We start from the raw sequence: 12,858 nt of genomic DNA, 5'->3' as shown, positions 1-12,858 counted from the left end.
CGGCACACCCAGCATCCACCTTCCCACACCTGCAGGTAGAAAAACATGGACAGTTGAAAAATGACCACACGTAGAGTCATATTTATTTTTGCCTGTTTGCAGCTGTAAACAGAAGCTGTATGCAGAGAAGCTGCCCAACACCAGCATCATCATCCCGTTCCATAACGAGGGCTGGTCGTCGCTGCTGAGGACGGTCCACAGCGTGCTCAACCGCTCCCCTCCACAGCTCATTGCAGAGGTCATCCTGGTAGACGACTTCAGCGACAAAGGTACAGAGGACACACACTCACACACTGTGCCAGAAAAACAGTGTCTGATTTGTGACGTTTCCATCAGTGACTTCTGTTCACAACACAGTGCACTTTCTCATTATATTCAATAAGATAAATAAAATTCACCATGCGATGCTAAAACCTTGTAGCATCAAGAGGCAGGTAAACATACTGACTGAAGAATAATAGTATCTTATTGAATGGACCTGAGTCACAGAAGCCTCCATGTGTAGCAGTGGCTTGTTTGTTTAGTGTCTAGTCAGTGTTTTCTGGGAAGGGAGGAACTCATTTGTATTCCTGACGGTGCTGACAGGTGAGCATGTTCTCCATCCATCAGGGGACTGGGAGTTAAAATTTCAAGGGATTGCGAGGAAGAGTTTTCCAGCCAAATAGCAGAAAAGTAAAGTTACTGATCAGACCAAAGACACAATAACTACCCAGCCAGGGGGCGAAGAATTCAGGGTTCCCAACCTCCTTTGAAGCCTCATACACTTCTGAAAGAAAAACTCCTCGTCCAAGAGGGTTTTAAAAAATTTTCAGTCTGTCTCTGACCTCCTCACATTCAGCCTCACAAATCCACCTAAATTATGTAAGCTCTGGTTCTGAGATATTAGCATGGGAACATTCACAAAGAAGAGACTAAACCGGGCCGCTGGAAACTAATCTAATCAGCAGACTATTGGGAATTTCTTAGATGATAACTTGACATGCTGGATCTCTCTTTCTGCCACCAGAGATCAGGTTTAGGAAAGGGTCAGTCACAGTGATAAAACATACTGTCAGCTGTTGATGAAACCTGTCTTAATGAAATGCATAGTGAGCCTTGCAAGACTACAAGCACCATGTGGACTGGTTTTGTGGAGAGACCTCACACTTTCATCTGAGAATGGCACATTATGTGAGACATTTCAGCTCTAAAGCTCAAACCAGAAAACAGAACAAGTAGAATCATTACAGCATTTTCCATCGACTCTAAGCAGCAGAGAAATGTGCCAAAAGTTGGGTGAGCATTCCTGTGAAAGCCCAGAGTTCGTGCTAAATGATGTCTGACCTAAAGTACCTTTAAGCTGCCCATCCTTCTCTCACCCAAGCAAAGAGAAGACACTCTGTGGCTTGGCCTACTCTGATATATATATATATATATATATATATATATATATATATATATATATATATATATATATATATATATATATATATATATATATATACATATATTGTATCTGCTTTATGCTACATTGTGTACTGGCTTGATAGGTTCAGATGAATGCCAGCTATCTGCGCAGTTGTCGAACCACCATCTGTCTTACCAATAGCCACTAATTAGCAAACCGTTTGGTGTGAAATACTCCTCATGAATCATGTTCATTGAATGAGTCTTCAAAAGAAACAAACTTTATCTCAATATTTGGATTTGATTAAGATTCAAGAGCTGTTTATTTGCCATTTACTCAACTACAACTACAAGTGCATGTGTGTGTGTTTCGTACCTGCTCAGTTCCAACTACCCCAACAAACTTTTCGTGCAGTCTCTGACTGGGAGGGTTGGCATGTATTGCTCTAAGAAAGTATATGGATATAATAAAGATATGATTAAAATATTTAGTATATATATATATATATATATATATATATATATAATTATATAGCAGTCTGTAATGATTTGGTACCAATGATTTGGTACCGCGAATGCTAATGCGAATGCTAATGCGAATGCTAATGCTAGTTTGCTAACTAGCTAATGCACAACAGCCGTGTTTGGTTTGAGACATTCTCGGAACCCATCGGCTGTATTTGGCGTCTGACTTCCGGCAGACGACGATACAGCCTCTGGGGGCAGAACCCGATTTTTTGGCGTTCCGGTTTGAGGAGGCGAATTTCCGTTTCCGACTTCTGTTTATATATAAGTAAATATGCTGAACCACTGCGATGGATTCAGAGCTTGCAGTGACGCCAATTATGTTCCGCCTCGTTAGTTCACCGCACGGACCGTTTAACCTGGCAACAACTGCAGCCGGCTCAAATGTAATTGGTCAGTATCACGCGGACTACAAACAGCCTACAACCGGAAACCAGGGCTCTTCCGTTCTTCTTCCGGAGGAAAGATCTCCGGGGTTTGCCTACAGACTCTACATTCACTGAAAGTCGAGTCTGTATAGAGACTAGGTTTGAGACAACACTACCCTGTCAAAATTCGCGCACTACGCCAATGAGTACATAGTGCACATAGTATTCTATATAGAAGTGAACTAACGAAAGTATGTGATTTGAGACCTACCATTGGTTTCACACGATTGCGAACACCAGTCTCCTGGTGGAAAGTCCTATGTTGTATGACCCATCCGCCACCGCCAAGCTGCCTCCTCACGTGGTCTTTATACTACTTCCTTCTTTACTTCTGTCAATGCAATGGTCACATGATCACAGCCTTCCTGATTACATGAATTATACACATATTACTGGCTCATGATTACATGAGTTATATATAGTCAATTCAATCAATTAATTTTATTTATAAGCCCAATATCACACATCCCTCTGTCCTTTGGACCCTCGCAGCAGAATTATACCACAATATATGAATTGTGATGTACTACTTTTCATAGTCATACGTACAAACAGTGTGTAAGAAACACCTGAAATTTGTTACCATTGAGGCAGGTGTGTTTTCGCTACACGGTGTGAAGACACAAGCTCGGAAAGTCTCAAATTCAGATTCAAACCTTTCTGTTACAACCTGGGTTGGAAAAATGAATGTAAAATGCTTATTTCTCTGAGCTTTTTAAGTGGCAGTGCATCTGTGGCAGCAATGTGTACATCTTAATGAATGAAGAGTCGACCTGGATGCTCACAAGCTGCAGAAAATAACAAGCTGGATGGATGTGAGATGTACATCAAGTGTGCAGTCAGATATTTTCTGGTGAATAAATGCTCAGGGAAAAAAGTCTGTGTTTACTTGGAGGGAGTGAAGACATTTGTAGCACATGTTCGGCAGAATGTCTCTTGGTAGCTGAAGACTGCAGTAATTGGTCATTTAATGACAGCTGCATAATTTCTACTGGAATTATGAAAATTTAACCACATCTTACAAAGGAAAAATACTTCACTACTGCAGTGTGTACCGCCCTGGTCCACTCTGTTCAGCATGTGTGGGTTTGCTTTTGTTTGTGTATCTCTGGCTCCTCAGCAGCTCTTTGTAGTAATCATCTCCTCTCCATTGTTGCATAGCGTTGTGTGTGTGTGTGTGTGTGTGTGTGTGTGTGTGTGTGTGTGTGTGTGTGTGTGCGCGTGCGCGCGCACCTGTCTGAGTGTTATTTTCTCTTTCACTCTCCCTTCACTAGCCCTCTTAAGAAAGTGTTTAATTCCTTGTTAATTAGTGCTCTCTGTCACGGTCCCTCGTTGAAGGATGTGTTTACCTCTCGTCTCCACGGTAATGAGATGTTCCACTGCCTCAGACTCATTTAGAGGTTAACACCCATCAGAGCTCAGAGACCGAACCCTCCCACTACTGCTGCAGTGGAGTATAACAAAAAATGGTGAAAGTAGTGCTACAGAAATATGATATTTATTTAGTTATTTATTTATTTTGAGGGAATGGGATCACAGCTCCCTTTTTCCAGGTCCTTCTAAGGCAAATAACCACAGGAAGGAAATCAATAGGTCACATCATGAACACATCAATTTTACCTTACAAGTGATTGTTCAGCACTTTTAATCAAAATGAATGAAGCTTTATATAAAAATTCAGACAGAGAAAATTGCAAACCTTTTCCTACAACATCCCTTTCCCTCTCCCCTCACACGTCCCTGTGGGTGGGAGGCAAAGAACAGCTCAGTTGTGTGAAAATAGCCTGGAACCATGGATGGGTCTGGGCCCTCTGTCTTCAGGATGGATGGGAAAACATTACACAGCTGCGGGGAAGGGATTTAACCTCTGCAGGCCGTCTGCTCTAACACTCCCTCTCACTGCCACTGTCCTTTGATAAGAAATGAGTCGGGCTGTAATTAAGGCTTTGGAGACACGAGGACAAAGTGAACTTCAATCAGTTCTGGTCTCTGGTTGAGCGGCTGGTGTTACAATGTCAGAGAAAATAATCCTGGAGAGTTTCTGTGCAGAATCCCACAAATCAATGTTCAGCATTGAACCCTTGCATAATAAATTAGGGAGCATGTGCATTCCATCGGGGGAGAGGAAAACGTGATTGATTATAAAATGTGGTTTATACTTCCAGTGTGGTGCTTAATTTCTGGTTCACACATTAATTTACCAAGCTGAGGAATAACTTTCTGTAAGATTGTAGGAAAGAAGAGAAAAATGTGTTTCTGTGTGTTTCACTGTGTACTTAGGATTCAGCCCCTAAAGCTTTTTTTTGTTTGTTTTTTTGGCAAAGTTAAATGAGTGTAGGCTTCAGCAAAAAATAAAATAAAATAAAACAATATTAAATTAAATTAAAATGAATTGAAATAATAATCAAAACGGATCTTAGTCAATACACTTCATTTCTTAACAACAGCAAAAAAAAAATCCCTGAAATAAGCAATCTGTTTGTAAGCCGGACTTTTTACAGTAACTACATGCAACAGCATGTTGACTTGTGTGACCTGGAAAGAGGAGTGCATGCACAGACTGAAAAGCCCTGCACAACTATGGTGCACCTACACAGGTGATTTAACTTATCCTGGCTGATTAGCCCTCACCTCAGGTGTTCGGTGCATTCAGACTGTTTGATTGACATCTTCCTGACTTTCTTGTCAGCTTTTTGGCACCACTTCCAATACAAATTGCATCTTTGTCATTCAGAATTAATTCAAGGAATTTGGTGACCTCACATACATCCCAGAATAGTTTCACCCACTTTTAATCAGAGCAGCATAAAAAATAAATTAATAAAAAACACCCGTGGGGTTGTGCAGTGCATTTAAGGCAGCACAGCAGGAACCACTAAAACAATCATTTAAACACAACAACATACCCACAGGGAGAGAGAATTAGATCCACAACACTTAGCCAAGTTTAATGTCAGTAAAACCTTACAGATGTTTTATTTTGTTCCAGTTCTAATTTATACACACACAGTAGCTCTTACAAAATAAAGGCAAGTCATCCATGGTGGACTTTCTTATTCTCTGGAATTCTATTTCTTTTAAACTAAATTAATCAACTATAACAGTGTAGATATTTGGTGGTCTTTTCTTATCTCAATACCTTTTTACAGCAATGTTTGTGAATTTATATATAAAAAAACTGTTGTATTTCTGTTATTGTGTGTTGTTGTTTATAGGCTCTCAGGCCTTTTCTGACCCACACTTGCAAGCCAAATGTTTTAAATCCTCATGAAGTCACCACAAGGGTCCTCACATTCTATCTGACAAACTGTCTAATCAGTCCTTTGACGAAAAAAACAGGCAGGGTGGACACGTTCTAAAAGGAGGAGCCAGTCTGTCTATTGAAATTAGTTTTTTCTCTTCACATGACTGAACCACAGGTCAGCATCGATCCTTAAATTACCAACTGAACATTCATGCTTTGGCAACCTATCGAGCGGGGGATGAAAGATATTGTATGAGGAGTTTCACGATGTGTTCATGGACCTGCAAACACCTCCAAATTTAGAGAGGTGATACAGAATGATACAAAGGGAAGGACACACAAAGGCTACACACTCAAACACTTGATGAGAGCCTTGTCGACCCCTGACCTAAGATATCCATTTGCACCAACTATATTGGCGTAGCTTGGTGTGAAGGTGGTTGAATAACGCTCCAAACTTAGGCTACATTTTGGCGAGGGAACAAATGGCATGGCAATTTTTAAAAGGGGTTCCTTGAACTCTCACCTCAAGATATCTGAATGAAAATGAGTTCTATGGGTGCCCACGAGTCTGTCCTTGAGAGGGCTTGTTCCCACTAAATGTTTTGTTCCTTACAATCAATTTACTCTGTGAAATTGAAGCTGTATACCAGTATAGTCTATTCATATCAGATAATTAGTAACATTAACTGTAAATTAGGTAACCAAAGGATATCAGTATGTGATTCCTCAACTCTCATATTTACATAGTGTTCAACTAGCCTATACACTATACACCAACAGCATAAAAGAATTCAGGTATGGTTTTTGGTTTCTGATGTACCCCATGTTTGAGTAATCAGACAAAATTAAAACCAAAAAAAAAAAGTGTCAGAAATGAAAGGATCTCCAGATCTTGGTCATGATCTAGTATTTCACTACCTAGTAAACTAGCTAACAGCACAGCTAATGTTGTTCTAGCTTGGTCTCTTTAGTGAGAGTTGAAATAAAAGATGATTGTTCTTTAGCAGCTCGTGATCTAATTCTCATTCACAAAACGGAATCGATCTATGCGAGTCATTAACGTCCCGGCCCACCCTGACAAAGGTACTTCTCTTTTCATAATACACACTCACAGATGGGAAGAAACCTTCCCAATCAGTTCTGCTGACGCTGAGTTACCTCGCTCTGCTTAACAGCTCCACAGAGCCCACAGTCATACTAATGCCCTGTTATATTTATAACTTCATTATGCACCAGAACTGCTTGTAGCAGTTATCCTGGAGCAAATTAACTCATGATGAGGCAGTTTTTTTTTAACATTGTGAAGTTTGCCTGTAAGGTGAGTAATCTTACACATGTTGTAATTATAGAAGTGACCTCGAGTTTTATTAATGTGGTTGTTAAAGAATCCCTCCAGTGTTGCTGAGAGTGAGCATGGTTTTCCATATCAACCCTTCTCTGTCCCTTATCAACTTGCTGTGGAGCTTTGATGCTGTTTAAACAAGCTAAAATGAAACAGCTGTTCTCTTCAAACTCGATTATGTCACTCATCCTTCATTCACATCTTTGAAGATTTAAATCTAAACTTCGGAGATATGGTGTGATGGCATCCAGTTAATCAAGTGCTAGTCTCTATTTAGTGAATGTAGAGTCTGTAGGCAAACCCCGGAGATCTTGCCTCCGGAAGAAGAGCGGAAGAGCCCTGGTTTCTGGTTGTAGGCTGTTTGTAGTCCACGTGATATTGACCAATCACATTTGAGCCGGCTGCAGTTGTTGCCAGGTTAAACAGTCCGTGCGGTGAACTAACGAGGCGGAACATAATTGGCGTCACTGCAAACTCTGAATCCATCGCAATGGTTCAGCATATTTACTTATATATAAACGGAAGTCGGAAACGGAAATTCACCTCCTCCGCCCAAATCAAACCGAAATGCCAAAAAAATCGGGGGTCTGCCCCCAGAGGCTGTATCGCCGTCTGCCGGAAGTCAGACGCCGAATACAGCCGATGGGTTCCGAGAATGATCAAGTGCTATGCCCTGTCTACAGGTGGCCAAGACACAACATGAAGAAGGCTCAGCTATCCATCTTCCAAGCAGCCACAAGACAGATCACTGAGAGTTTAACATCATGCGTTTATTTACAGTGTGTTTCAAAATTTATGTAGCTGACATGTGACTTCAGAGTGGGCAAAAATCATACTGGGAAGGTATACGCAACATAACCTAGCAAAATAAACAAACTAATTTCCAATGATTTACCTCACTAACTAAGATAGACAAGAGAAAACAAGATCAATATAAACAGTAGTCCACCCCTACAAACTTCTGGAGCACATCTGCCACCATATTGGCTCTTTATAGTGGGTGCATTAGGAGCACAGTCTGGCACAAACTGGACTGCTTGTGAATTTGGAGCGCTGCTGGAATGTCTGGTTCAGTTATTCAGAACACCACACTCTGAGTGGCAGAGCGCCGCGCAGAGTAAATGTGTGATTTATAGCCATTCATTAACAGTCTGTTTCTTCAAACAACAGTCTCATTTTGGTATAGAGAATCAGATTGGAATTGCAAACACCCATAGTTGATTAGCATAAGGAAGGAGCAAATCATCTGCAGGAACTGGTAGCCAGTCGACCACTCATCCCTGTGGGCTGTTACACATCTATTTACACATTCGTAGCATACATTAATAGATGCATTCAGAGTCAACAGTGGCTTTTCTGACATTATTCAGTTTTCATCTTCTTGTTAATGCTGAAAGGTGTCAGCAATATTGCATAGCCATACTGATGCTGCTGTTGGGAAAGCTTTTCATCTTTTATCTTTGCAGTCTTGCACCAGAGGCCAAAGTTTTCAAGCTTGGCCACCCTCCTCCCATGGCTCAGTAAGTTCCACCAGACAGTTTTTATTATCTACTGAGGATCACAAACCTTTATCAGATCATGGAGAGATGTGGATCATTTCTGCAAAACTGCATCCTCCCCACACTGACTCTCTCACTGCATCTGAACAAATTTGTCAATTTTTTGCCCCAACTGCTTTAACAGTGCGGCAACAAGACCACATTTTTTAGGAAAGCTCACCAACAGCAGGTGAATTCTTTAATGCACATATTTACATTGCTGGCTCAAAACATGAAAAGGGTATGATGTACTAAAACAGTGTTGGTGTAGTCACTCAGCAGTCTGCCAACATTCTCCTACAGATTTCTAAAGACTAAAACCAAACGTCCAAGCGGCTCTTAGGAGACATGTAAAAAACCCCATGTTTAGACGCCACCTGTTTCACAGCGAGCCGCAGATGACAAATGTTTTTTGTCAGGTAGCAGTGATTTTAGAGAGATATCATAGCAATGAGAGCCCCAGAGGTATGGTGGGAAAACTGCCTGTGAGAGTAACCTCTTGTGCTTTCATTCATCAAACCACAATCTGTCTGTTCACACCTGTGGTTTTTTTTAGGGGGGTTAGCCACCAAGGACACAGTTTCTCCAAGTTTCACAGTTTCCCCCAGGCAATAGTGCAGTCTTGTGTGGTGACACTGCTAATTTTCCTTAAAACTCATATATTTCAAGTGCATTTATTTCGCCTGCTGTTTTATTTACTTATTTACAGGGATAACACACTTTAATCAACATTTCCGTGTTAGCCAGCAGGCTAATTTTCAATGCAGTCTTTTGGCAAGATGTTTTGAAACCAGTGAGGTCATGTTAGCAGTGGTGCTCTTCACTTCAGATGGTTGCTAATTGCGTACGACTTTAGTTATGCACTTTATAACTGGATTTACTTCTACTTTTCTAAATTAATAAACCAGCTTACCAAAAGGGAGTGTGAGAGAAACCATCCATCCATCCATCCATCCATTTTCAACTGCTTATCCAAAGCCAGGTCATAGGGTCAGCGGGCTGAGCAAAGTATTCCAGACACCTTTCTCTCCAGCAACACTTTCCAGCTCCTCCAGAGGGATCCTAAGAAGTTCTCAGGCCAGACAAGGTCTATAATCCCTCCAGTGTGTTCTGGGCCTAATCCGGAGTCTCCTCCCGGTGGGAAGTATCCAGAACACCTCTAACAGGAGGCGCCTAGGAGGCATCATGATCAGATGCCCGAACCACCTAAACTGACCCCTTTCAACACGAAGGAGCAGCGGCTCTACTACGAGCTCCCTCCTTATGTCCAGTCTCTAAGGCTGAACCCAGACACCCTTTGGAGGAAACTCATTTCGTCTGCTTGTATCAGCAACCTCATTCTTTCGGTCACTAACCAGATCTCCTGACCATAGGTGAGGGTTGGAAGGTAGTTAGAGCAGTAAATTCAAAGCTTTATCTTCTGGCCTAGCTCTCTCTTCACCACGATGATCCAGTGCAGCGCCCACATTATTGCAGATGCTGCTTCAACCCATTGATCCATCTCAAGTTCCATTCTACCCTCACTCATGAACAAGACGAGATACTTGAACTCCCTCACTTGGGGCAGTAACTCACTCCCAACCCGGAGGGTGCAATCCTCAGTTTGCCGGCAGAGAACCATGGCCTCAAACTTGGAGGTGCTGACTCTCATCCAGACCACTTCACATTCAAAAGAAACCCAATTTTACAATAGTTTGGAATGAAACCTATGCCCTACCAACACGTTCTCACTCCTAACTTGTCAAATACAGCAACTTGGTCAGTGGCCATATGCTTCAAACCATAACACTCTAGGTACCCCTCTACTGTCAGCTTTGACTGTGTCTGTTTGGGGTTTGTTTTTGGCCACCAAAACTACCTGGTTTGGTTAAGGAAAGGATCATGGTTTGGGTTTAAATGACACTGACTTTTGGTTTCATATGGGCTTACATTGGAGTTAGTTGAAAGCCCAGTGTGTCTCATACAGATGCTAAAGGGTGCCTTGTGTGTTCGTTTCAGACACCGAGGGGTAGGGCATTAACGACTTTGATTTTTTTCAGGTCGACTTATCTGTCAATAAAGTCGAGTCGAATCGACAAGTCATTTGATGACGTCATCATATTGACACAGCAGAGGAAAGTGAAGTATCTCCACACATGTGATGTGTGTCTGTCAAGGCCTGAACATACTTGGGTGGAACGTACGCAGAACGAACTCTGCGGAGGTCCGTGCGGACTCAAAGTGGACGTCCGCAAGCCCTGTGCGCGCAAAGCTCAGATTTTACAACGGACATTTTTACAGGAAACTACAACGCGGAAGTGCGCTCAACTATGAAAGCCCGAATGACTGCGGACATTCCTCGCGGAGTCTGCTCCGCTTATAGTACACTGTCAAGGCAGCGATTGCATTCCGTACACAAGCACACAGAGAGAGAGAGGTGGAAAAAACACACGACTTGTCGACTCCTCCCGGGGGGTGTTGACTTGTGCCACTGACGTTGACACATCGACAAATAGACTTTTCTGTTAATGCCCTACCGAGGGGTGTGACAAAGGGTCAGTATTTGACAACCTGGGAATGAGAACAGTTGGCTCTGTTTAAGATCTGCCATAAACCCTTTTGATCGGCACCCTGGAACTGCAAATCAGATATAAGCATCTAACTGTAGTTTAGAATGATGGACTTTTACAGGCTTTTTGCCTTTCGCTCATATACCAACTCCATTTAATTCAGAACATGTAGTGAAATACATTAAGATTCTCAATCAAGGTTTGGTTTGCTCACGTTTCTTCTTTTTTTCACTCTACTAATCAAGCAGAATGCACAGGAAAACAAGTTCCCTAATTATCTTTTTACTATCCTAATCCTTGTATCAATACAATTTCATGACCTTGGCTGTGATTGGATTCTTAGAAGAAAAATGCTCTATTTCTAGTTAGATGAGGACCGGAGATTGTCCCATCATGCTTATTTTGTACTATCATAGTTGGACTAGTGCTTTTCTTGCCTTTTCAAATTACGAAAGGTAACAGTTTTCCACTAAAAAGAAGATATCCATGCAATCCCCCCCCCCACTGCTGTCAAATAACAGTGGAAACTAAGGACGGAGCATTTTCATTTTCTTTTTATTCTCTTAATTTAAACTCTGCTGCAGATTGCAGATTTGGCACTAAAGCATCTGCCCTCTCCCTCCTACATATAATGGCCCTTCAGTCTTGTTAGAGAGTAAATTATAAAATCCACTCACTCCTTCACACTCTCCTTATCCCTATCCTTATTTTTACACCTTCCACATAATATTTCCTTTAATTACAGGTTTCAGTGAAAGCCCTTTCATCATGTCAGGGTAGAGTGACCCCTGTCATTCAGTCTCTGCTTCTCTGTTTATCCCTCGCTCTGCCTTTCTCACCCTCACTGTGTTCCCACATCTGACCTGCAGGCAGATCTGATTTACAGTCAGCAGCTCAAGCGTGACACTGAGCTACAGACAATGAGCAAGTGTTGCTATCAGAGCTGACAGCGGCTCTTTTATATCTCCCCATTTCTTCGTCCCTCCTTAATATAGTGAAATATCTAAATTTAAACCCCATATGTGAAATATATTCTTGAATAAAACGTTCTCAGATTTGATGTGATGGCCACTAATATTGGTTTATTTCAAAATAGTCTAAATGTCATTGTGCTGCCAAACCACAAATAGCAACTTCATCTTTTTCATCCACTTTGCAAACTGGGAAGAAGACCTGACCTCATGCAGATTGCTTTATTCAAAGTCAGAGAAAAATCTTTACCACTGGCTTCAGTCTGTCTGCTGTTACTCTGGATCTGTCCATCTGTCACACAGTAATTCCCTCCAAAAAAAATCCAGCATTAAAGAATAAATCACATTGGACTTGCCAGTATTTTACTCCAATCTCTTTTCAATTAAATTGTCTTTACAGTACACTTGGAGCTTATTACACTGCTAATCTAACAGACTCTAACAAATGAAAGGAACCTTTTGTGAATGCCTTTCCAAGATCTGATCAGGTGACCAATGCCCTTCTTCCACTTATTTTTCTTGATGATCATCAGCCACTCCCAGTTTAGATTAAATATCATATGTAGTGTTAACTGGGTTTGTTAACCCCTGTAAAATGGTTAACATCTACCCCAACCTTAATGTGATTATAATAATAGACTGACACCCAAAGCTTCCCTGCTGCTGTGAAAATACGGTCACACTGGGTAAACGCTTGGGTGTGTGCCTGGCAGCATAGCATTGGTGGATGAGCATGAGCAATGAATTCTGCTGGTGGAGCCCAAGTCATTTCACGGATTTATGGCCAGACGGGGAAAGGGAAAATAGCTGTAACTTGTCACATACAGAAACAGAAAAGACGAGAAAGCTGCCTCTCTGCTCTCAACATCAGG

At 41.6% G+C, this 12,858-nt stretch overlaps 1 protein-coding gene across 1 annotated transcript in view; it reads left to right on the top strand.

Moving 5' to 3' along the window:
• LOC117262831 (polypeptide N-acetylgalactosaminyltransferase 10-like) overlaps positions 1-12,858 on the top strand; it is a 90,102-nt gene that overhangs the window by 32,287 nt on the left and 44,957 nt on the right. Inside the window, exon 4 of the mRNA XM_078172629.1 lies at positions 103-269. Coding sequence (XP_078028755.1) covers positions 103-269 — 167 coding nt within the window. The remainder of the gene's footprint in view (positions 1-102; positions 270-12,858) is intronic.

This window comes from Epinephelus lanceolatus, chromosome 11 (genome assembly GCF_041903045.1).
Source record: "Epinephelus lanceolatus isolate andai-2023 chromosome 11, ASM4190304v1, whole genome shotgun sequence".
Classification (NCBI taxonomy): Eukaryota; Metazoa; Chordata; class Actinopteri; order Perciformes; family Serranidae; genus Epinephelus; species Epinephelus lanceolatus.
Note: the sequence above shows the minus strand (reverse complement) of the source record. Positions and strands in the feature narration are given on the sequence as shown.